Source organism: Pristiophorus japonicus, chromosome 18, assembly GCF_044704955.1.
Source record: "Pristiophorus japonicus isolate sPriJap1 chromosome 18, sPriJap1.hap1, whole genome shotgun sequence".
NCBI lineage: Eukaryota > Metazoa > Chordata > Chondrichthyes > Pristiophoridae > Pristiophorus > Pristiophorus japonicus.
The window spans coordinates 88,269,047-88,293,845 of record NC_091994.1 but is presented as its reverse complement, the minus strand read 5'-3'; the positions used below and the strand labels follow the sequence as shown (position 1 = coordinate 88,293,845).

Sequence of the window (24,799 nt, the reverse complement as noted above, 5' to 3'; positions counted from 1 at the left end):
TCCGGCGTACACCATGTAGCCCCGACTTCCTCCGATGGCGAAGCTGGAGGGGGGAGTGCAGGATGGTTCCGCTGGGGTCCACTTTCAAGGTGACCTGGATCTGGCGCTTGCTGGTCTAAATCCCATGGAAATCCTTCAGGTCCATGCTGTTTCCTGCCTGGCGAGGAATGTCAGCACATCAATGACTGGTATGTGGGGGTTGTACATGTGTACTGTGATAGTGCTCTTCCTCTGCGATGGGAGGGTGAACAGTGGTTCCAAAGTCAGCATTGACCGCAGTGGTTCACTCACCTCCTTCAATCCTTTCAGGAATTTCAGGCAATGGGTGACGTTTCTGAAGGTTACATCAAAGTAACCTCACTTAGGGATGTCCTGCAAGGCGAAGACATCCGTGATTTTCATGCCACAGATTTCAAGCAGAATTTTCTTCACAAAGATGTCCCGGTGCATCATCGTCTGTCCTTCCACTTTCTTTGCAGTCACTCGGATGGTGTTTCGGACACCATGGTTCGCCACTCGGTTGGCCACCATCCGGTTTGCAGATTCCTCCTTTCGGCTTGTGTTTTGGCCAAAGCCTTCAATCTTTTGTGGTGCCAGTCTGGCACCTTGGCGGACCTCCTGGTCCGCCCAATGGTTGGTCGACATGCAGATTTCTTCTTCTCTCCAATCGATGCTTGGCCCGAGCCAAAGGGCCAGACCCAGCCAAACTGGAAAGACGATTCGTCAATTAGCATATGAATGCCAATCAACACTTGATCTTAGCCAAAAGACCGGGAAGCGATACAGGAGGGCAGGTATTACTACAGCCCTGTAGACTCACCAGCAGAGAGTGCCATTGAGCAGCAACACTTCGAAACACTCAGCACTCCCTTTTCTTGTTTGTGTGCTGTATCGAGCCCTTTGCCGAGTCCATTAGGACGGATGCGGGCATTAGGGGGGTGACAATCCCAGGCAGCAGAGGCGCTCAGGTCAAGACCTCCCTGTACATGGACGACGTCACCGTCTTTTGCTCGGATCCGCAGTCGGTCCGCGGATTGCTCACAATCTGTGACCAGTTTGAACTGGCCTCGGGGGCGAAGATAAATCGCAGCAAAAGCAAGGCCATGTTCTTTGGAAGCTGGTCCGACCGATCCTTTATTCCCTTCAGCGTGAAGTCAGATTACCTGAAGGTTTTGGGAATATGGTTCGGAGCGGACAGGGCAGGCGTCAAAAACTGGAAGGAGCGTATCGCTAAAGCGAAACATAAACTGGGATGGTGGAAGCTGCGCTCATTCTCCATTGCAGGAAAGAACCTGGTCATCAGGAGTGAGGTGCTCTCGGTGTTGTTGTACGTGGCGCAGGTCTGGCCCATACCCCACTCCTGTGCTAAGGCAGTCACCCGGGCCATCTTCCACTTTGTCTGGAGATCGAAAATGAACCGTGTCCGCAGAGACACGATGTACAAATCTGTGGACAAGGGGGGAAAGGACGTTCCGAACGTGGCCCTCATCCTGACGGCCACCTTTGTGTGCGGCTGCATCAAGCTGTGCATAGACCCTTCATACGCAAACACCAAATGTCAGTACGTGCTGAGATTCTATCTGTCCCTGGTGTTGCGAAGGATGGGTCTGGCCAGGGTGCCGTGGAACATTCCAATCAGTTGGACCATGCCTCAACACCTGTCCTTCATGGAAAAGTTTTTCAAGAAAAACACCTTTGACCACACGGCCATAAAGCAGCGGTCAGAACGTAAGGTCCTGGACGCCCTACAAAAGAAGGAGATGATGGATCCTGTTGGACGGTTCCCCGAGCAGACTGTCGAACTCATTTGGCAGAATGTCTCATCGCCAGAGCTTTCACACAAGCACCAAGACGTAGCTTGGTTGGCGGTGAGAAGGGCCCTACCTGTCAGATCCTTAATGCACAGCCGGGATCTCAGAGACACAGCACTCTGCCCCCGAGTTGGCTGTGGTGCGGACGAGACTGTCATCCATCTCCTTTGAGACTGCCTCTTTGCAAGGCAGGTCTGGAAGGCGATGCAGTGGTTGCTGTCGAGGTTCATCCCAAGCAGCTCTGTAACACAGGACTCTGTGCTCTACGGACTGTTCCCAGGGACGCACACCGAGACAGACATCATCTGCTGCTGGAGAACAATCAACTCGGTGAAAGACTCACTTTGGTCTTCCCGAAACTTGCTGATCTTCCAGAGCAAGGAGATATCCACGGCCGAGTGTTGCAGACTGGTGCAATCCAAGGTCCAGGAGTACGTGCTGAGGGACACACTGAAGGTTGGTGCAGTCATTGCAAAGGCACGATGGGGAAGAGCCACAGTTTAAGGCCCTTCCGCCACGGTAAACCCAGGGGATGGAATCAGACACCCCTCGGGCTGTACTTGTTAATCTGCTTGTATACATAGAGCACCATATACTGAAAAACACCTGTGTTGTGCCATGTAGAATGAAAGTCTCTGCACTGTTTAGTAACTTGTAAAGAAATGTAAATATATCCCCATCCGGTCCGTGTACTGCATTCATCTGTATAGTGCTACGTGTAACGTGATTCGTGATCGGTATTGAAGTGTATCCTGGAATCTAATGTAAACCTGTTCTCATCTGCTCCATGTAATACCCTCATTTGCACAGTACTACATGTAATGTGATTTACGGATTGTACTAAACTGCACCTTGAAATGAAATGCAACCTAGTGCATTGTATGGAACTGCTGTCAGCATCCAAACGAATTGTATGGAATTGCTGACCGCAAGGTACTGAGGTATTTTCCAGTGTGTTGTGAAAATTTTATATGAATAAAGTATATTTTTGGAAAAAAAATCTCATTGCTGTTTGTGGGACCTTGTGGCGAGCAAACTGGCTGATGTGTTTCCTACATTATAACAGTGACCACACTTCAAAAAGAACTGCATTGGCTGTGAAGCGCATTGGGGCATCCTGAGGTCATGAAAGGGGCTTTACAAAAATGCAAGTCTTCTTTCACAATGGCCCCAGCACCTGATCCCTGTGGCACCCTGTTAGTAATCCCCTTGGCACATTGATAAAGCTCCATTTACAACCACCCTTTGTCTTTTTTCTCATGAGGCGCTGCAAGTGCCAACAGCTCACCCTGAAGATATGAATGGGGCCCATGACCCAATTTCAGGATGGCCTTGAGTCTTTCTGCTTTGGGCACTCTGTTCGCGCAACGCTGAGTTTAATCTCTACCCATACGAATCTACAGCAGGAGAGTTTTCTTCCCTCCTGTCCTAAATGCAGTGATTTTTGCTTGAGTATGGTCTCATGGGTGCCCCACAGTACCTTGCCCAATGATTATGTGGGAGCTTAGAAAATGATTGTCGGCTGGCTGTCCAACCATTTGCCTATACCCCACTGGTGACCTGGTCTATTCTGACTGGTGAGCATCATGGCTGTGGCCTTCCACTCTTAACTCCAGTGGGCCACTGACCCTCACAATGCCTGGCCCCAACCAAGCCTCGGACCACCCACCATCAAGGGCGCTACTCAGCGCCGAGCTTGCAGCCAACATCTCGCCGTAGGCAACTAAGCTCATACAGCAGTGCCTGGTCTCCAGTCACCTTGGACCCCCTTGCCACTGGACCAAGACCTTGCTCTGCTAAGCCCGTGTGGTGGCCGGTGTGCAACGGCCACCCCATGTTAAAAGAACTCACACACAGGCATCTTCCACTCCTATGAATGAATGTACCCAGAACATGCATCCATATTGGTTGAGGTGTTTTGGGCAGGGATAATGAGTTTTTGGGGTGATTGGGTGGTGATATCAGGGAGTTGGAGGGTTATTGTGGGTGACGTTGGGAGTTGGGGTGGTTTATTGGTATGAATGGGAATTTGTGGACAGTTGGATGGGATCAGTTTGAGGTAATGATGGCTGGGGTTGTTGGGCAATATTAGCAGGGCTTGGATGTATTAATGCATTTAGAAGATACTGGTGGATGTTGGGGATATTAACAAAGGTAGGGATATGAGCAGTGTTTGGGAGTATTTGTGAGTTAGTGGTTATTTACAGGATTAAGAAATTATTTGCACTGCTTAGTGTGTATTTGCAATGTCTGGGAATACTTTCAAGTTTGAGTGGTAGTTGCTGGGTTATTTGTGGTTTAGTGCTCGTTGCAGGCTTGTGAGGCGTTTTGCAGTTACTTGCGGGTTGGGGTTACAGATTTTGGGGGATATTTGCGGGGTTCAATGTCTGGCTCCAACATTTCTCTGGAGCTACCGCCGGGCGGAGCTGGATTAACCATTCAGGGCAAGTCTGACACGGGTCAGACTTTGATCCTGAAACCAAGATTAACAGAACGGGACTGAGCCGGGAAATGTGGGGCTTTTTCCGAAGGTTCCTCCCAAACTTTGGGTGGATTTCCCTGAGTTCGAATCCCATCGACAGCCTGCTGCAGGGTGAGGGAGCCCGGGGTGCGGGGGAGCCCGGGCTGGGAGAGGCGGGTTGAGGGAGCCTGGGCTGGGGGAGGCGGTGCGGGGGAGCCTGGGCTGGGAGAGGCGGGTTGAGGGAGCCCGGGCTGGGAGAGGCGGTGCGGGGGAGCCCGGGCTGGGGGAGGCGGTGCGGGGGAGCCCGGGCTGGTTTTAAACATTGTTCTCTTTCTCCCCTCAGGTGTGACCGCGGCTTGTGCTGTCTCCATTCTCAATCATTTGCTACGGATCCACCTCCACATCCAGTATTTGAAGTAAGTTTTTGTTTAATCTCCTGAGCTCATCTCCATATTTTGTTAGGTTTTCCCTGGGGACTCTATAGGTTTTTATCCAATCATTGGTGTGTGTGCCGCCTCCTGGTGGGGTGGTGTCCAATCCCTCATGTTCTTGTGGTGGTTTCATGGGGGGGCACAGGATGGTGTTCATGGGGGGGGGGGGGGGTGCACAGAATGGTCTTCATGGGGGGGGGCACAGGATGGTGTTCATGGGGGGGGGCACAGGATGGTGTTCATGGGGGGGGCACAGGATGGTGTTCATGGGGGGGGGCACAGGATGGTGTTCATGGGGGGGGCACAGGATGGTGTTCATGGGGGGGGCACAGGATGGTGTTCATGGGGGGGCATAGACCGATGTGCTGTAAGGTATCTATGGGCCAGATTTTGCTGGAGCTGGGTATCTCGTGGCATGCCCCGTTAGTTTGACTCAGCTCAATAATGTTTTGCCCTGTAAGTTGCTGGAAGTGCGAGCTGATACCTGGCACCAGTTTAAATAGTTCCCTTTCTGAGCCGGAGAGGTAGTTTGACATTACATTAACCCGTTGTTAAAAGGACACTTTAAATAGTTAATACCAGCTCTAACTTTTTGCAGCGAGTTTAATTAGAGTTTAATGTGCAAATCTAGCAAGTTCTAAAAAAATCCCGGGGAGTTTGCAGGCGAGCTGCTGCTCACACAAGGCTGATGGCGGAACAGCGCAAATCGATCAGCATCTTGTGGCGTATCGCAATTCATGGAGCATCTCTTCCTCGCCACAAGTTGCTGGATGCTGTACACATGAATAACTGCCATGCCTTCATAATCGCCGTTATTTTGGCAACAAATGCTGTGCCAACATTTAAACAATATCTTATGGGAATGTTTCCTATGTTAATATAGCTGTTAAAACACTATAACCCTGGCTGTAACACTCTTTAATACACTCACACCCTTGCTATAACCCTTCGCAATATACCTCACAATCCCTGATAAGCTCTCATTGTAATACTCTCTGACATACCCCACACCCCTCAATGTAACACAATGATATAACTCATTGTTACACTTTCTGACATACTTTGAGTTGTGTGGGGTATGCCAGAAAGTGTTACAATGAGATCTATCAGACTTTTACTGTGAGGTGTGTGGGGCAACACTCTGATATACCTCATTGTACCACTCTGACATTCCCCACATTGATCACTCAGGGTGTCTCTGAATTACTGGTGTTCCTCCCCAATAATTATCTTGTGGCACTCGGAGATCGGGTACTACACACATCTCACTCTAACGTTCTTTAATGCACCCTACACCCTCTAGGAATATAACATTCCTAGATATGCCACCCTTCCCTCACTGTAACCGTCTGATATACCCCACACCGCTCATTGTAACACTCTCTGCTATAGGCCACACCCCTCACTGTAACATTTTCTGATATACCCTACACCGCTCATTGTAACACTCTCTGATATACCCCACACCCTATCTGAAACACTCTGATACACCCCACATCCCTCACTGTAACAGTCTCTGATAAACCCATACCCTTCACTGTCACTCTCTCTGATATGCACCATACCCCTCAATGTAACACTATGCTATACCCCACATCTTCACTATAACACTCGCTGATGTAGCCCACACCACTCATTGTAACTCTCTCGGATACACCCCACACCCTTCAATGTAACACTATGCTATACCACACACCCTTCACTGTAACTCTCTGATATACCCCACACCCTCAACCCTCAACGTAATACTATGCTATACCCCTTGCTGTAACACTCTCCTACACCCCTCACCCCTCTCTGTAACGCTCTCCTACACCCCTCACTCCTCGCTGTAACTCTCTCTGATATCCCCACACCCCTCAATGTAACACTCCCTGATACATCCCACATCCCTCACTGTAACTCTCACTGATACACCCAACACCCCTCTGTAACATTCTCTGATATATCCCACACCCCTCACTTTAACTGATATACTCCACACCCCTCACTGTAACACTTTCTGATATACCCACAACCCTCACTGCAACACTCTCTAATATACCCTACATCCTACCTGTAACATTCTGATACAATCATGAACCCTCATCCCTCACTGTAACAATCTCTGATATACCCCACACCCCTCATTGTAACTCTCTCAGATATACCCCACACCCCTCAATTAACACTGCTATACCCCACACCCTTCGCTATAACTCTCTCTGATATACCCCACACCTCTCAATGTAACACTATGCTATACCCCACATCCCTCACTGTAACACTCTTTAATATACGCTACACCCCTCACTGTAACATTCTCTGATATACCCCGCACCCCTCACTGTAACACTCTCTGATATACCCCACACCCCTCACTGTAACACTCACCCCACACCCTCAGAGCAGGTTAAATCAGAGGCTTTTAGCCTCATTAAATATTAAAAATGCCAACATAGGAGTGGATTGGCTGCCCGCCTCAGTAAAACCCGGTAATTGGCAGGTTCGAGCCGGCTTCCTGATTCACTCAGAATTTTATACAATTTAACCCCCCTACCTGCACCCAATCCCATGCACTACATGTTACAATCCCCCCCATCATGTGATAAGGGAATGCAGTAATTTCCCTTTCTGTTTGCTGAGAACAGGATCTAACTATACCTAGTGTATTCAAATGAAGAGAGATTGTTTCACCTTTCCAAATCCATCCAGTAACAATATCCACAGACTGAGGAATTCAAACTCCAACCCCATTTCAACTCTGTTTGCCTCCAATTCTGGCCACTTGTGCATTTCCGACTTCCTTTGCCCCACCATTGGTGGCCGTGTCTTCAACTGTTGACCCAAAGTACTGGAATTCCCTCTCTAAGCCTCTCCGCCTCACTAGAGGATACAAGGAAAGTTGGAGAAAAATGAAGAATCTGAGTCAATGATGAGGAAAGCCCACAATCTTCTTGTTTCAGTGATCCTGCCCGAGTTGGGGCTGAAGCTGCCAAATTGCACTCCCAGCGCCAATTTGTGGATTCTCTGCACTTATGCATCCTGACCATCCTATTCTCCATCGTGGGATCGAGAGTGTCCTCTCTGGTGGTGTTGGAATTCTCACTTCGAACAATTTCCACGTTGCTTTCCAACAATCACGTAAGTTTCAATGGTCCTTATTACTTTTGACAGAATGACGCACAGTGTCAGCAAATGAGATCCATACAGAACCCTGCCCATCCAGATAGACAGGGTTTGAAGGTCACATTCGGTAAGGGGGATAGAGTATAAAAACAGAGAAGTCCTGCTATAACTGTACAGGGTATTGGTGAGGCCACACCTGGAGTACTGCGTATTTAAGGAAGGATATACTTGCATTGGAGGCTGTTCACTAGGTTGATTCCGGAGATGAGGGGGTTGACTTATGAAGATAGGTTGAGTAGGTTGGGCCTCTACTCATTGGAGTTCAGAAGAAGGTGATCTTATTGAAACTTATAAGATAATGAGGAGGCTTGACAAGGTGGATGTGGAGAGAATATTTCCACTCATAGGGGAAACTAAAACTAGGGGACATAGTCTTAGAATAAGGGGCCACCCATTTAAAACTGAGATGAGGAGAAATTTCTTCTATGAGGGTTGTAAATCTATGGAATTCTCTGTCCCAGAGAGCTGTGGAGGCTGGGTCATTGAATATATTTAAGGCGGTGATAGACAGATTTTTGAGCGATAAGGAAGTAAAGGGTTATGGGGAGCAGGCAGGGAAGTGTAGCTGAGTCCATGATCAGATCAGCCACGATCTTATTGAATAGCGGAGCAGGCTTGAGGGGCCAATGGCCTACTCCTGCTATTTCTTATGTTCTTATGTAAGCAGGCAAAGTGATAGTGGTGCAAATGCGGGAGATTCCTACTCTGGAATGGGAGATAAGAGCATGTGGTGAATTCCGGGCTAGGGGGATGGTGGTTGTTACTCTGCCCCACGTGCCTCAGTTGGGTGACTTACTGGTCTTGGAGAGGGCCGCTTAGCAGAGGATCTTGCAGGAGGTCTGAGGCGTTTCATCTTGAATGGAGCTGCTGGCATTGACCAGCCTGCCAGATGCAAATTCCCTCTCTCGCTGGCGTAGTTTCACTTCAGTCGGCAGAATTTTCACCCATGTGAAGCCCACACTTGCTCGGATTCTTTATCAGATTTTCTTTTGCCATCTGCAATTTTTCTCTGCTGTGGTACGGTTCCCCAGGCATTCGTCGCCATCCCATACCTCGGTCAAGTGACTATTCATAACGTGTGAGCCCCAGACTGTGTGTCTCGGTGAGCCCTTCCCTCATCGAAGGGGGGTATTGCAGCTGAGCCGTTCTTTCCCCACCCCTGGTCGACACATGTGCCCATTTCCTGCAGGAGTCACTGAATGCCAATCAATCCCAGAGGTGCTTAGATCAGTTGTAGCCCCTGCTGTTGCCCCAGCTGTGCAGTGCGGAGCAGTCATCAAACCTGGGATCTTGCTGGACACCTAGACAGTCAAGACCTGGGAGATGGTGGAGGTAAAAGTTTCCAGAGTATAATCTGAGGCCTGCACTGTGAGGAAAGAGCCGAGAAAGATGGGCTTTGAAGACCCTGAGAGGGGGCAACTGAGGGGAGCCTTCACGGAGATAAATGATCAGTATAGAAACCTTAAATCTGGAACACTGGAGGCAGTTAATTGCTAGTAGCTAAGAGGGCACAGAGGCACGAGCTGGGAAATGGGTACAGGTCTGTGAGTAGCTAAGGGGGCACAGAGCAACTAGCACTCATTGGGGCACAGAGCAACTAGCACTTATCAGGGTACAGAACGACAAGCAGTTATTGGAGCACAGAGTGACAGGCAACTGTTGTATAATTGTGTAAAGTGAATTTGCTGTTTGTCCATCTGATTGGTAGATGTGAGGAGGATTAAGACTGAACTTTCTAACTGGTTTTTAGGGAACCTCCCTACAGATCTTCCTACTGTGCCAGTTCTCTCTGGGATGTGGCATGACAGCCAGCCTGAGCTACCTGAACGAGGGGGCTCCTCACTCGACATTAAGCTTGGTGCTGAGCACAGGTCTCGCTGGCCTCATCATGTGGTACATTTGGAAACTGGCAAAGCACGTCAGCACGATGTATGAATTACACAGTAAGGAGCGTTACTGTGGGGTGTGCATCCTCCTCCTGACCACCTGGCACCGGATCCCTAAGCTGCTGTGCAATGCCTTGAAGATTGTGTTCCTCGTGGCGGATGTGGCTGCCTTCTTCCTCATCAACAGAGACTTCATCACCACCTCGGAGGCAATAAGATTCTGGACGCCCTTGACCATCTGCTACACCCTGCTAGTGATTTACATGCAAGGTGAGATATGACTGTGTTGTGACACAGGACAGAGTAATCCACCATATCTGATAGCTCTGCAGTGAAAGGGAAAAGCCAAGGTCATCCCCTCCCTTGAAGAGCGCCTGAGTTGGGGCTCCGGTTGTTGGGCACTGGCCTGAGTGTCTGCTGTTTGCGGTGCCTCAGGTCTATCCAGACTGCCCACAGTGATTGGGCTCTCCTCCCTTTGGTTCCGGTATTCGGTCACCTGTGGTGGAGTGAACTCTACATCGTGTTTTTCCTCTACTTCTTCTATGGGGTTTGATCCACGTGTTTGCGGCAGATTTGACAATTGGCAAGTTTAACTACCAGAATCCTATTTCCCTCTTTGGCAATCACAGTGCCTGCGAGCCATTTGGGCCCTGCAGCGTAGTTGAGGACAAAAACAGGATAATTTACATCAATACATCGCGCCCTCGTATTCCTGTCATGTTAGTCATATTGTGGCTGGTGCCTGCGCTCGACAGTTTCTTTCATGGTTGGGTGTATAAGAGATAACCTGGTTTTGAGCGTCCTTTTCATTAGCAACTCTGCGGATGGAACCCCTGTGAGCGAGTGTGGTCGGGATCTATAGGCCAACAGGAGGCATGATAAGCGTCTTTGTAGGGAACCCCCTTGGATTCTGAGCATCCCCTGTTTGATTATCTGCACTGCTCCTGGCCGTTTGAGGCCGGCTTGAATGGTGCCGTTCTGACATGGTTAATTCCATTGCCTACCATGAAGTCCTGGAATTCAGTGCTTGTGAAGCACAGGCCATTGTCGCTGACCAAGACGTCCGGTAGACCGTGGGCGGCAAACATTGCCCGTAGACTTTCTACCGTGGCAGAGGATGTGCTTGAATTTAAAATGTCACACTCGATCCATTTGGAGTAGGCGTCTACTACAACCAAAAACATTTTTCCCATGAAAGGACCTGCGTAGTCCACATGGATGCATGACCAAGGCTTGGCGGGCCATGGCCAGGGGCTAAGGGGGGCTTTCCTGGGCGCATTGCCCAGCTGGGCACACGTGTTGCACCTGCGAACACAAAGTTCCAGATCTGTGTCTATCCCTGGCCACCAAACGTGTGACCTGGCAATTGCCTTCATCATGACAATGCCCGGGTGCTCATTGTGGAGTTCTCTGATGAACACCTCTCTGCCCATCTGGGGCATGACTACGCGGTTTCCCCACAGTAGGCAATCGGCCTGAATTGAGAGTTCATCCCTGCGCCTGTGAAATGGTTTAAATTCCTCAGGGCATGCCTTGTACGTGGCTGCCCAGTCCCCATTCAGGACACATTTCTTGACTATATACAGTAGCGGGTCTCTATTTGTCCAGACTGTAATCTGATGGGCTGTCTCGGGTGAGCCTTCGCTTCCGAAAGCTTCAACAGCCATGACCATCTCAGCAGCATGCTCGGTAGCCCCTTCAGTGATGGCTAGTGGGAGCCTGCTAAGTGCATCGGCGCAGTTTTCGGTGCCCGGTCTGTGCCAAATTGTATAGTCATAGGCGGCGAACGTGAGTGGCCACCTCTGTATGCGGGCCGATGCGTTTGCATTTATGGCCTTGTTGTTGGCCAAAAGGGACGTTAGGGGTTTGTGATCTGTCTCCAGCTCAAATTTCCTGCCAAACAGGTACTGGTGCATTTTCTTTACCGCATATACACATGCGAGCGCCTCCTTTTCTACCATTCCGTAACCCCTTTCTGCCTGGGACAGACTCCTGGAGGCACAAGCTACCGGCTGTAACTGACCCTTGACATTGACATGTTGCAACACACACCCGACACCATAAGATGACGCATCGCACTTTTTAAACAAGTTTCTTACATGGGTCGTATAGTGTTAACAGAGTATTGGAATATAACAAATTGTGTGCTCTATTAAAAGCCCTTTCCTGGCTGTCCCCCCAGACCCATTTGCGACCTTTGCGTAGGAGCACGTGTAGCGGCTCTAGCAGCTTGCTCAATTTGGGAAGAAAGTTACCAAAATAGTTCAGGAGCCCCAGGAACGAACGCAACTCCGTCGAGTTACGGGGTCTGGGTGCTCTATGGATCGCTTCCGTCTTGGACGCAGTAGGGCTGATCCCGTCTGCTGCTACCCTCATCCCCAGGAATTCTATCTCTGGAGCTAGGAAGACGCAATTCACCTTTTTCAGTCGCAGCCCTACCCGGTCCAGTCTGCGTAGCACCTCCTCCAGGTTGTGGAGGTGTTCTTCAGTATCGTAACCCGTGATGAGGATGTCGTCCTGAAAAACCACCGTCCCTGGAATCGATTTGAGGAGGCTTTCCATATTTCATTGGAAGATCGCGGCGGCCGAGCGAATCCTGAACGGACATCTGTTGTACTCAAACAACCCCTTGTGTGTCATGATGGTGGTCAGCTTCTTCGACTCACTCGCCAGCTCCTGGGTCATGTAAGCTGAGGTCAGGTCCAATTTTGAAAAAAGTTTGCCACTGGATAGTGTCACAAAGAGGTCCTCCACTCTCGGTAGCGGGTACTGGTCTTGGAGTGACACCCGATTGATGGTGGCCTTGTAATCGCCACGTATCCTGACCGACCCATCCGCCTGCACAATCGGGCTCGCCCAGTCACTGAATTCGACTGGCGAAATGATGCCTTCCCTCAACAGGCGGTCCAATTCGCCTTCTATCTTTTCCCGCATCACGTACGGCACCGCTCTGGCCTTGTGGTGTACTGGTCTGGTGTCCGGGTTTATGTGAATCACTACCTTGGCCCCCATGAAAGTGCCGATGCCGGGTTGAAATAGTGAGTTAAATTTGTTCAGGATCTGTGAGCATGATACCCGCTCCACAGAGGAAATTGCATTGACATCGCCCCATTTTCAGTTCATGACAGCAAGCCAACTCCTCTCCAGTAATGTGGGACCGTCCCCTGGGACAATCCAGAGTGGCAACCTGCTCTCCGAATCTTTGTGGGTCACGACTACCGTGGCGCTGCCTAGCACCGGAATGATCTGCTTTGTGTAAGTCCGTAGCTGTGCGTCAATCGGCGATAATTTTGGCATCCTGGCCTTGGATGCCCACAACTTTTCGAACTGTTTGATACCCATCAGAGACTGGCTGGCCCCCGTGTCTAGCTCCATTGATACTGGGATGCCATTGAGGAGCACTTTCATCATTATCGGTGGCGTCCTGGTGTATGAACTGTATACATGGTCCACATGAACTCGCTGAACTTCAGCTTCCAGCGATTTCCCCCAGCGTTCATTTCTGCAATTTCTGCAGGTATTTTGCTCATCTCTGCAAACTCCGGCTGAGTGTGTGCCTCCACGCCTCCAACATGAGCTGTTGTTGGAAGCAAAAGATCCCTTGCCAGTCGATCGTCCCTGACTGCCCCTGTTATTGTCCTTGAGTGCACCATTAACAGGTGTTGATGGCCCCATTACTGGCCGCATTGTTCCTTGCAATGGCGTGAATCGCCGTTCAGCTTGCCATTGTCTCTGTCAAACTCCCCCTCTGGGTTCGACTACATGTTGGGGCATGCCCGATTGCCCTTGTCTGCCTGGAGAACTATGTGCTGCTTTAACAATGTTGAATCTCTGTCCTAACCATTCCTTAACACAGTACCTCTTGTCTGTTCTGCTAGTGGCCATGCTCGCGTGGTTTAAATCCCAGTTTCTCGTCGCCATTGATAGGTCCTTACTATACAGTATAAATGCACACGAGGCCCATGCTTGAGAGAAGGTCAGTCTGTGACCTGTCCTTTATTCCTTAGCACTCCAAGTGATGAAGGTGGGTGGAGCTTCCCCTTTTGTACCTGAAGGCCCAGGTTAGGAGTGTCTCCCACCTAGTGGTCATTGTTCTCACAGTGTACAACTTAGGTCAGATTATACATGGGTTACAATGCTGGTTGAATACATGACACCCTCCACCACCCTCCTCATTGGCTCAGTGGCTAAATGTATCATCCAGTGTGGTACGATGCCGTACAACAACAACTTGTATTTATATAGCGCCTTTAATGTAGTGAAACGTCCCAAGGCACTTCACAGGAGTATTATGAGATTTAAAACATTTGACACCGAGCCGCATAAGTAGAAATTAGTGCAGGTGACCAAAAGCTTGGTCACAGAGGTAGGTTTTAAGGAGTGTCTTGGAGGAGGAAAGAGAGGTAGAGAGACAGGGAAGTTTAGGCAGGGAGTTCCAGAGCTTGGGGCCTAGGCAACAGAAGGCACGGCCGCCAATCGTTGAGCGATTATAATCAGGGATGCTCATGAGGGCAGAATTAGAGGAGCACAGACATCTCGGGGTGTTTGTGGGGCTGGAGGAGATTACAGAGATAGGGAGTAGCATGGCCTTGGAGGGATTTGAAAATAAGGATGAGAACTTAGACATCGAGGCATTGCCAAACCGGAAACCCACGGGTGATGGGTGAGTGGGACTCACAGACCAGCAAGGCTCCAGGTTCTACACAGAGTCTGTGCTGAGTTAACTGAGCTAAACCAGGGCAGTAGTTGGGACTTCGGAATCCCGACATTAATGAGGAGAAAAAAAAAATCAACCAAGGTTCTGATCCTGATCGCTATCCAGTGATCTTTGTTGGAAATTGTGCAGATGTGGATGAGGGGTGAGGGTAGGATGAAGTCAGCTGTGAAAGTACCCATGGAAAAATGTTCTCCCAACACACGTTGTGTAGGGTCACTTGTAAAGGAGGGACAGGGTACTGGATGGGAGCCAGCAGCTGTGGATCCTGTATCCCAGGAAGGAGTCAGTGTCCGCAGGAGAGGAAGGGAGAAATTTGGGACAAAATGTGTAAACTCTGAAAGCTTCACTGTTTCTCCTCTCTCCTGCGACTGGGTAATTCTGTCGACATTAATCTTGTTCGCTGTTTATTTTGCCAAAGGCACTCCGTGCCCTTTTGCGTACAGTGTTGTATGGCCGCTGCTGTTTCTGCGGAAAGGTGGAAATGCAGCAGTTTCAAAATAATTGTAAATTGGGAGAGACAGGTGTAATATGAATTCTAATCAGCAAAAGGGACATAGAGTCTCTGTATCCATTGGAAAGAAATGATAAGAACCAGGAACTTGGTGTAAGATGAGACCGAGTCCTCAACCAGGTCCAGGGATGCATCTCTTGAATGTCCAGTTCCTCTGTGTGCCCTTTCTTCCTTCCTTCATCACACCATTGGCTGCCTCAGTCCTGCTCTTTGGAACTCCTCCCTAAACATTCCCATGTTTCCGCTTTTTAAAACTCTTCAAACCTATCTCTTTGATCTCGCCTTCATGTGCCAGTCTCTTCCTTCCTGATTCAATATGTGTTTTCTCTATCTCTATTACATAGAATTTTACATCACAGAAGAAATAGGCCATTCGGCCCAACGGGTCTATGCCAGTGTTTATACTTCACGAGCTTCCTCCCATCTTGCTTTATCTCACTCTATCAACATATCCTTCTATTCCTTTCTCCCTCATGTACTTATCTAGTGCCTCCTTAAATGCATCACTGCTATTCGCCTCAACTACTCCCTGTGGTCGCAAGTTCCATATTCTCACCGTTCTCTGGGTTTCTCCTGAACTCTTTATTGAATTTATGAGTGACTATCTTATATTTAAGGCCCCTAGTTTTGGACTGCCTGACAATTGGAAGCATCTACTCTATGTCTACCCTATCAAACCCCTTCATAACTTTAAAGACCTCGATCAGGTCATCTCTCTGTCTCTTTTCCAGAGAAATGAGCCCGAGCCTGTTCAGTCTTTCCTGATTTAAAAATAATCTCTCAGTTCTGGGATCATCCTTGTAAGTCATATTTGCACTAACTCCAGTACTTCTACATCATTTTTGTAATATGGAGACCAGAAGTGTGGACAGTACTCGAAGTGTGGTTTAACCAAGGTTCTTTATAAGTTTAACATAACTTCTCTGCTTTTGAATTCTATTCCTCTAGAAAATAGCATTGTTTGCACTTTTTATGGCTTTCTTAACTTGCATCGCTACTTTTAATGATTTGTGAATCTGTACCCCTAGATTCCTGGATTTGTGAAGCACCTTGGGATGTTTTTGTGTTAAAGATGCTACATAAAGGCAAGCTGTAATAGTAAGCGGGTTAGATGGTGCAAATCTCTTCCATTTATGTGCCGGTATAAATGATCTCATTTTCATGTTTCAGAGGAGCAGAAGCAGAATCCAAGTGAGCAGAGTACCTACCAGACGGTGGCTGTGAGGATCGGGGGGCTGCTGATTTTGACCCTGACTGTTGGGAGGTGGATGGACGTGTTCCATGTGCTCTTATCACTGGTCGGAGAGATGTGGTGCCTGATTCGAGCAGGAGCAATGCTGGAGACCTGCAGACAACAGGTAAGTAAGCCAAGCAGTCTCTCTGCCTCACCTTTATACCAGAGTAGACTGGATCAGGCCATCCTCTAGAGTGAGGTAAAACCCCTTCCAGACAGTGATGCACAGATGCTGATTGACAGGAAGTACTGTGGCCAAAAGCTGATTCTGTACACAAGTTTCAGAGATCCATGTGAACACTCGGCCCCCCTCACTGTATATAATTCCATGTCTGTTTTTAATGAATTCTACCATTGTTTGGTTTGATGGTTTTAAAGTTGATGCTGTGTCTATATTTCTGTAATGACATTCATGTATGTTTCCTAAAATCGAAATATAATTAAGAAAATAGAAACATTAATAGCGCACTTACCAGTGGAGTATTCACTGCGGCGCCCCCTGACCTGCGAAGGAACATCACTGACGTCACCAAAATCCAGGTCGCCGATTGGAGCGTAGGCAGGACCATCGGTGGGGTCGGAAGCCAGGTGCAGGAGGAGAGGCGGAGAGCAGCAGAGGAACGACGAGGTCAGGGCCAAGCTGAAGTGAGAGTTCAGTGCCCAGGAGCGTTGGAGTCGAGGGTTCTGGCCCAGGAGCAGCAGTATTGGAGGCGAGGAGCGGTGGGGTCATGGCCCAGGAGCGGCGCAGCATATATCAACAGTGGGGTCGGGCCCCAGGGGGTTTGCTACTGGACCCAGGCCTTGCTCTGTCAAGCCCGTGTGGTGGCTGGTGTGCAACGGCCATCCTACTTTAAGAGAATTCATGCACCGGCAACTTCCACCCTTCAAGATGTAGCTCATTGAAACACCTGTGAACTCATCTTTTTTTGGTGTGGAAACGGGTCATCCTCGACACGAGGGACTGCCTAATACTATACTACTATACTATTCACTGCTTGCACACTCAGCTCAATATGGAGACACACTCCCTCCATGTTCACATTTGCCTCTACACACACCCACACACTTTGTGTTCACATTCATCTGTGCGCATACACACTTCGTTCCATGTTTATAAGCTCAATGCATTTATTTGGACTGATGGTCTTCTCTGGTCTTAAATGTTTTTTCCAGGTTTACCTATGAAAAACGTTGTATTTGAAAGTTTCCCAACCTGTTTACTGAATTAAACAGGAAGAATGTCTGGGAAATAATGTTCAGGCTTACCCATTAAGAATTGTGTGAGTTCCTGGTGGGCAGCTGGTGCCTGAGGTACTGAATCCCAGCACGAGTCAGCACCTTCAGCAGAGGAGGAGCTGGGTGGGGGGGATGGAATGACATTTTATGTCTTCATTAAATTTAAATAATAAATGATGTTTTTAGAACAGAATTCTCTTTCTGTTTTACAGGATTCCTTAGGAGTCGATCCCAGGGGGGCAGTAAGACAATCCCAGATAAGTGTAGAGAGGAGATCGCGAGTATCCCACACACGAACCCTGGATCACCAAGAAGCCAGCAGCTGAATGGAGAGTGGATCCGGAGCCTGTACTCAGACCCAGCAGCCTGACGCAGCTTGGGCAGTCCTGAGCTCCAACTGCTTTCAACTCATTTCTGATTTGCCATTAGTACACTGTAGAGACTCGGAGGGATGGGTAAAAGTTGCAGGCAGCCAGACTCTGAAACTACATTTCTCTCAAAACCAGGGTTTGATGGTAGTTGTAAATAGGCACTTAAAACATTGTGGGATCTGTGCATTTTGGGGTTACCATGGGCTCATTATCATGGTAGGGAGGTAATTAATAATGTGGGTAATTGCACTGGGGGGGGGGCATATCTCATAGTAAACTGTGTCCATGTTTCTCGGGGACAGGGAACACCCCCACACTGACTCTGCAGCTTCCCATTTCTTCCTCAAGGTAAGGTTTAAAGTTGACCCCCCCCCCACCTCTGTGCTCAGTGACTGACGGCACCACAAACTGTGGTACTGAGGCAGGCAGATCCCAGGTTTGATTCCCTGGTCTGTGCCATAATTGCTGATCTCAGTTGGGGTGGAGCTGGGGGTGCTGCAAATTAGAGTAAGCATCCTGGAGTTAGGGAAGGGAAGAAATTAGTCCGAGATCCTACTGCCGATCAGTGATCACTGCTCGAAGTGAATATTGGGTGAGGGACGGGATTGGGCTCGGCTTTGATGCCTCCCCAGAATCAAATATTCTGCCTCCAGGTGAAGAGTGGCACCAAGGAGGGATACTGGAAGGTGCCTGGCATCTGTGGAACTCTTAACCCGGCAAAAGTTGGCACATCCAGGAGAGGGAGAAAATTGGATGGAAAATGTTTTCAGGTTTATAATTTGTGCTGCTCAGGGAAACTTTCAGTGTGCACAATCTGACATTGCGACAGCGAGGAAATGATGGGGAAAATATTCCAGAATCATTAAAAAATGTTGAGTCGGTGTGTCACAGTCTATTGTGAACTCAGTTACGCAGGACCTGTGAATGATTTAAAGTCTGTCTATCTGTCTGTCATTTCTTGGTGACCTATCCCCGATTTGTTTTTGTCACATTCTGTGTGAAATTGATTGAAAATGTTTCAGTCAATAAATATTGTCGGGAAAAAAATCTGCATCTTCAGTGTAATTATCCCAGCACACAGAGCATGCTGGCATCAATGGAGGAGCCACTGGGAGATGGGCTTAGCACTGCTCTCTGCTCTCAGGTGAGGTGGCAGTAGGGGTGCTAAAGTTGGCCTCAGTGCCTGGATCTAGAGAGGACAAATCTGTCAGGGTTCCCACTCCTGATCACTATCCAGTGACCCCTGCTGGAAGTATGTGTGGAGGTCAGATGAGGGCAGACTTGAATCACAGTTGTGACGCTGCCAGGACATACTCTGTGGATGCTCAGTGTCAAAGTTCACAAATTAAGAATGGCCACTACTGGGCTACGGACCAAGAGCTGGAAAGTGGGTTTAGGCTGGGTAGCTCTTTGTCGTCCGGCACAGACACGATGGGCCGAATGGCCTCCTTCTGTGCTGTAAATTTCTATGATTCTACTCACTTGAGGGAGGTCGCAGAGGTTGTGTGGTGCTGTGCCCCTGGAACCCAGTACCGTACAAGTCAGTGTCTTCAGGGGAGAACATTTGGAGAGAGAAAATTGTAAAATCTCAAGAATTTGGCAGACGTGTAAATGGTCATTTTTGTTTTATTCTGTGGGAGCTCAGTCTGTGTCCGTCACTCGGTCTTTGCTGCGCTGCATCAAATAGTTCTGCAGATTGATGTTGGGCAACTCCTGACTGGATTTTTCAGGAAGTCAGGACTAACGTGAGAGCAAATGTGTTCCACGATTGCGGGTTTGTAATGATCAGAGCTTGCGGGAATCACCAGCAATGATGCCTTGTGTCCACTGGGTGGCGGGGCTGATCGCTTCCAGTTTGATTTGTTCGTTTTATTTGTCATTTTTTCCCCCATTTCCTTCGCTTCCCCGCTCCCCCTGAGTATGCTAAAGTACAGAAATGTTGGGAAAAGACAGAAGTTGAAAAAGAGGCATTATTTATTCACAGACATGTACTGTTGCTACGTGTCCTGTAGTCCTGCCTGTGATGTATGACACAGAGTAACACACAAGTGACCAAAGTCACATCTCCAACCCCAATGAAATAAGAACAGAAAATGCTGAAGAAGCATAACAGGTCCGTACCTAAAAGAAAAACAGAGTTTACTGATTCTATGGGACCCTCCATCGGTGAAACGCTGACCTGTCCTTAACCCTTCAGCTGCTGACAAACCTGCTGTGTATCGCCAGCATTTTCTGTTTTTATATTAAATTCTCAAGAGTACATTCTTTTTCTTTATAATCTGCTACAGACCCAACAGCATTGCACTCTGTATATGAACAGGTGGGAATTCACCCCAAGTCAAATCGTACACAAATAAATGGTGGAGATAACTATCAGACCTGGAGGGACTTCAAGTTACTACCCCACAATCTAGTAAAAGGGATATCCTGAAAGCAGATGTTAAATTATCCATTGACACCCATGGCCTCTCAGGACCAAGCAGAGAATGTAACCAATGAACAAATCACACATGTGTTTGGTCTGGGCCATGAACTGTCTATGTTGTGCTGGAGTACTTGTGTGCCGTGCTGGGAGAGCTCACCACAGACAGGAATCGTTAAATTGGTAGTAGATGGCGACTGACGTTGATCTGCTCTGGGGGGTGCTGTACAGGGCCTGGAGCCAAACTGATCCATGATGAATGTCCCACAGGGTGTGTGGCCAATTCCATCAGCATAACCTCCTCCTGTAAATATAGTAAGTCAGGGACACCGAGCCCAGCAGGAGTAGCACTCCACAACAAGCTCGGATTATAGTGTGTTCAGGTTTCTCCTTCTCAGCATAGCGCTCTATGAAACCAGACTGAAAAAGAAAGAAAACAGCAGTTTGAAATGTGAAGAAATATTTGCATTATATAATGCCTTATCACGTGTCACAAAAACATCTTAAAAGTGCACAGCAAGATCTCAAAAGCAACAAAGAGATGAATGACTAGTTTATCAGTTTTTGATGCTGTTGGTTCAGGAAGAATGTTAACCAGGAGAAAACTCTGTCCTTTCCAAATAGTGGCCTGGGATCTTTAACATCCAGCTGGTTTCTTTGGGATCTGGGTCCTTCAGCATTAACAGCTTACCTTGTCCGTGGTTCTTACAGTAAAATATCCCTTCGCATATTGGGTCGATGTCTCCCAACTTGGTGATGGTTGGGTTGGGTTTGGATGGTTGTGGGGAGGGGCCTTGCATATGTGCCTAGACTCCTCAGTTCTCTCTGAGCTCCTGGCAAAGTTTACATATCACCCATTCAATGTGGTATATGCCTCTTGCTTACAATATGAAATTTACCCACCTGTTTCGTGTAGGGAAGGTGGCAGTTCGCCAGTGAGAAGAATGTAACTGTTTGCAGTTAACGGAGTTGAGCCAGCCTATGGTGTGGGGAAGAGGGAATGCGTTCTTTGGTGAGCAGGTCACACGTGCAAATAGCTGGATTCGCAGAGATTTTGAGGCCCGTTATGGTCTTTGGGACATCTCAGACCATCGCTCACAAAAGCTGGATGTGGGGCACAACTGGAACACATGCATTATGTCCTGGTTGCAACAGCCTTTTCCCACTTGCCCTAACTCCTCCACCAAGTCATCCCAATTGCTCTGAGGTTTCTGTCTCCGAGCCAAACAGACCAAGTTGTTCCAACGTTCGATGCTAGTCTCTGTTGAGTTAGATGATCTCAGCTGGGTGGGAGCAATTGGCAGAAGTACTGCTGGCTAGGGAGGGGAATAATCAGAAAGGGTTCCTGTTCCTGGTCACCATGTAGCAATCCCTGCTAGAAGTGTGCATGAAAGTTAAATATATTGTGACTTTCAGTGTGAGGACTGACATCTGAATAATGTCCACTTCTGTGAAGTACCAGAGAATGCTAGGGTGCATTTACAGAACAATTCACTACAAAACAAAGCATATAATTTTGTCTTTGTACAATCCCTTGGTTTGGCCTCATAGAATACTGTGTCCAGTTTTGGTCTTCTTACATGGTGGGTGATATTGAGGCTTTGGAAAGGGTGCAGAGGAAGGTCACTAGACTAATTCCCGGTTTAAAGCATCTTAGTTACCCAGATAGGCTCATAGCTGGGTTTCTATATTTTAGAGAAGCATAGACTTAGAGTTCATTTGATCAAGGTTTATAAGGTGATGAACGAACCAAATTGTATTTGTGTAGACCAGTTGTTTCAACTGAATAGGCAGGAACAGGGGTTACTCAAACAAGTTATGTAAGGCAAAATAAGGTTAGATATTGGGAGGTTGTTCCTCTCCCAAAGAATAGTGGGCCTATGAAACAGGTGGCTAGCTAAATGAATTCCTTCAAGTGAGAGCTAGATCTATTTCTGGCTGGGGCAGAGATCACCTCATTGCAAGAGGTAGTTTCATTGAAGCATTAATTAGGACCAGGGTGATCTCCTAGACTAGTTTTGATTGCCTAAGGGGTTCGGAGAGGCAACTTTCCGATGTTTTCCCTCCAAGTTGGCTTGGGTTCTTATCTGTTTTTTACCTTTTTCCAAAAGATAACATGGCTCCTTGTGGGTGGGGAATGTGCGTATTGTGATTCACAGACATCACAACTGTGTAGGGTCAGCTGGATAGGTCAGCCGGTCTATTCCTGGCTGTCACTTTTCATATGACCATAGGGCAAATGGCACTTGTGGAACTGAGTCCCAGTGAGGGAGCCAGTGGTTTCAAGAGGGTAGGAGAGAAAACTAGGATATGTCAGGGAGTGTTACAGTGAGAGGTGTGGTGTACATCAGGGAGTGTTACAGTGAGGGTGTAGGGTATATCATGGAATGTTTCAGTGAGGATGGTGGGATATATAAGAGAATATTACAGTCATGGGAATGGGTTATATTAGGGAGTGTTACAGTGAGAGGTGATGGAAATATCAAGATGTATTACAGTGAGGGGTGGGGTATATCAGGGAGTGTTACAGTGAGGTGTGTGGGTATAGCAGGGAGTGTTAGTGAAGGGTGTGAAATATGTCGGAGTGTTACAGTGAGGGTGTAACATATCAGAAAGTGTTACATTGAGGGGTATGCGATATATCAGAGACTGTTACAGTGAGGGTGTAGGATATATTCAAGTGTTATAAGAAGAGGTGTGGATATATCAGGGAATATTACAGTGAAGGGTGTGGGGTATATCAGAGTGTTACAGTGAGGGGTGTGGGGTATGTCAGGGAGTGTTACAGTGAGGGGTGTAGAGTATATCAGAGAGTGTCACAGTGAGGGGTGTAGAGTATATCAGAGAGTGTTACAGTGAGGGGTTTGGGGTATGTCAGGGAGTGTTACAGTGAGGGGTGTGGGGTATGTCAGGGAGTGTTACAGTGAGGGGAATGAGGTATGTCAGAGAGTGTTACAGTGAGGGATGTGGGGTTTGTCAGAGAGTGTTACAGTGAGGGAAGTGGGGTTTGTCAGAGACTGTTACAGTGAGGGGTATGGAGTATATCAGGGAGTGTTAAAGTCAGGGGTATGGGGTATGTCAGAGAGTGCTACAGTGAGGGATGTGGGGTTTGTCAGAGAGTGTTACAGTGAGGGGTGTCCATTCTTCTCCTCTGCGCGTCCTTACTTTTCTCTTAACCTCGTCACCTTCCCTTTTTGTCAGTGACTGGCTCCTGGGCATGGTAATCCTTCCCCACCTTGTATTTGTTTTTTTGTTGGTGTGAGTATGAGGGAAGGGTGTACTCGAGAATCCAGAGTGTTGAGAAGTCAAGCGGGGTGCGGGGGGTGGGGGTGGAGCTGGTGGATCTTACTGTTTTTGGTAGAGGATATAGTTGTTGAAGTCAAGTTGATGAATCAGATTGTGATTATTTTATCAACTTTTTATCTGCTTTGTGACAAATTTTATTTTTAGGCATGTTTGGGAGGCATGAATGAGGAACTGTCATGGTTACAGTTACGTTTAGAATAACTCCACAAGACTGTATATCTTAAGCTCAAACTGTTGTGACCTTGGTCTCTTTATTGTAACTCCAGAGTGAGGAGGCAGCATGGTAGACTGCCTTTTATACCTGCTTGCCCAGGGTGTGCAGGTGACTCTTGGGTCTCCCACAGATGCGCCCCCTGGTGGCAAGTCTTACACATTGGTAATGTTTACATACATAACATCATTCCCCCCCCCCCCCAAAGTCTTATTTACAAGTTATTTACACGTTGAGGCGATCCGGGGCTCTGTGTTCCTGGGTTGATCGCCTGAGTTGAAGTCCTGGCATGGGTGAGTCGGTCGGATCATTGCTGCACTGCGGTGTGGCTGGTCTGATCGGACTGTCGGGCATGGTGGGTTCATCCTCGTGGTTGACTGTGAGGTCGATTGTTGGTTGGGTGTGTGTGGGTGGATCAATGATGGTAATGTCCTCTTCAAACTGTTCTTGGTTGTCAATGAACCACAGTTTGGTCTGATCCAAGTGCTTTCTGCACGTTTGTCCGTTCAAAAGTTTGACAACAAATACTCTATTCCCCTCCTTGGCTTACACAGTGCCAGCAACCCATTTGGGACCATGACCATAACTAAGAACAAACACAGGGTCATTAACTTCAATGTCGCGTGATACAGCCGCGCGATTGTGGTACATGTTATGCTGGTGACGCCGGGTTTCAACGTGATCATTGTGATCCGGGTGGACTAAGGAGAGCCTGGTTTTGAATGCTGTCTTCATTAGTAATTCTGCAGGGGGAATCCCGGTAAGCGAGTGGGGTCATGTGCGGTAGCTGAGCAGAATCCAAGATAGCCGGGTCTGCAGGGAACCGTCCGTCACGCGTTTCAAGCTCTGCTTAATGGTTTAGTCTGCCTGTTCCACTTGACCACTGGATGCGGGCTTAAATGGTGCAGACCTGACATGCTTGATGCCATTGCGGGTCATGAACTCGTTGAATTCTGAGCTGATGAAGCATGGTCCATTGTCACTAACAAGGACGTCGGGCAAACCATGGGTGGAAAACATGGCCTGGAGGCTTT

The 24,799-nt window shown here is 48.2% G+C and overlaps 2 protein-coding genes across 3 annotated transcripts in view; one reads left to right on the top strand and one right to left on the bottom strand.

Moving 5' to 3' along the window:
• The first annotated feature begins 4,322 nt into the window (after positions 1-4,322).
• tmem82 (transmembrane protein 82) lies at positions 4,323-18,676 on the top strand. Its single transcript, XM_070860938.1, has 6 exons — positions 4,323-4,404; positions 4,616-4,688; positions 7,649-7,826; positions 9,622-10,027; positions 16,156-16,343; positions 17,668-18,676. The coding sequence occupies exons 1-6, from the start codon at positions 4,323-4,325 to the stop codon at positions 17,779-17,781; spliced, it is 1,041 nt and encodes a 346-aa protein (XP_070717039.1). The 3' UTR covers positions 17,782-18,676.
• A 1,106-nt stretch (positions 18,677-19,782) lies between these two features.
• Positions 19,783-24,799, bottom strand: part of bcl2l16 (BCL2 like 16) — a 60,173-nt gene continuing 55,156 nt past the window's right edge. Inside the window, exon 2 of one of the 2 annotated variants that reach the window (XM_070860277.1) lies at positions 19,783-20,668. In XM_070860277.1, the coding sequence (XP_070716378.1) occupies positions 20,537-20,668 (132 nt within the window). In that variant the 3' untranslated portion in view covers positions 19,783-20,536. The remainder of the gene's footprint in view (positions 20,669-24,799) is intronic. The other variant, XR_011587630.1, reaches the window with a different exon arrangement.

Bases quoted from the DNA above. Each gene is read 5' to 3' on its own strand.
- tmem82 (XM_070860938.1), top strand. From the start codon at position 4,323: ATGTGGGGCTTTTTCCGAAGGTTCCTCCCAAACTTTGGGTGGATTTCC. The intron at 4,405-4,615 runs GTGAGGGAGCCC...TTCTCCCCTCAG, and splicing joins CATCGACAGCCTGCTGCAGG to GTGTGACCGCGGCTTGTGCT. The intron at 10,028-16,155 runs GTGAGATATGAC...TTCATGTTTCAG, and splicing joins GCTAGTGATTTACATGCAAG to AGGAGCAGAAGCAGAATCCA.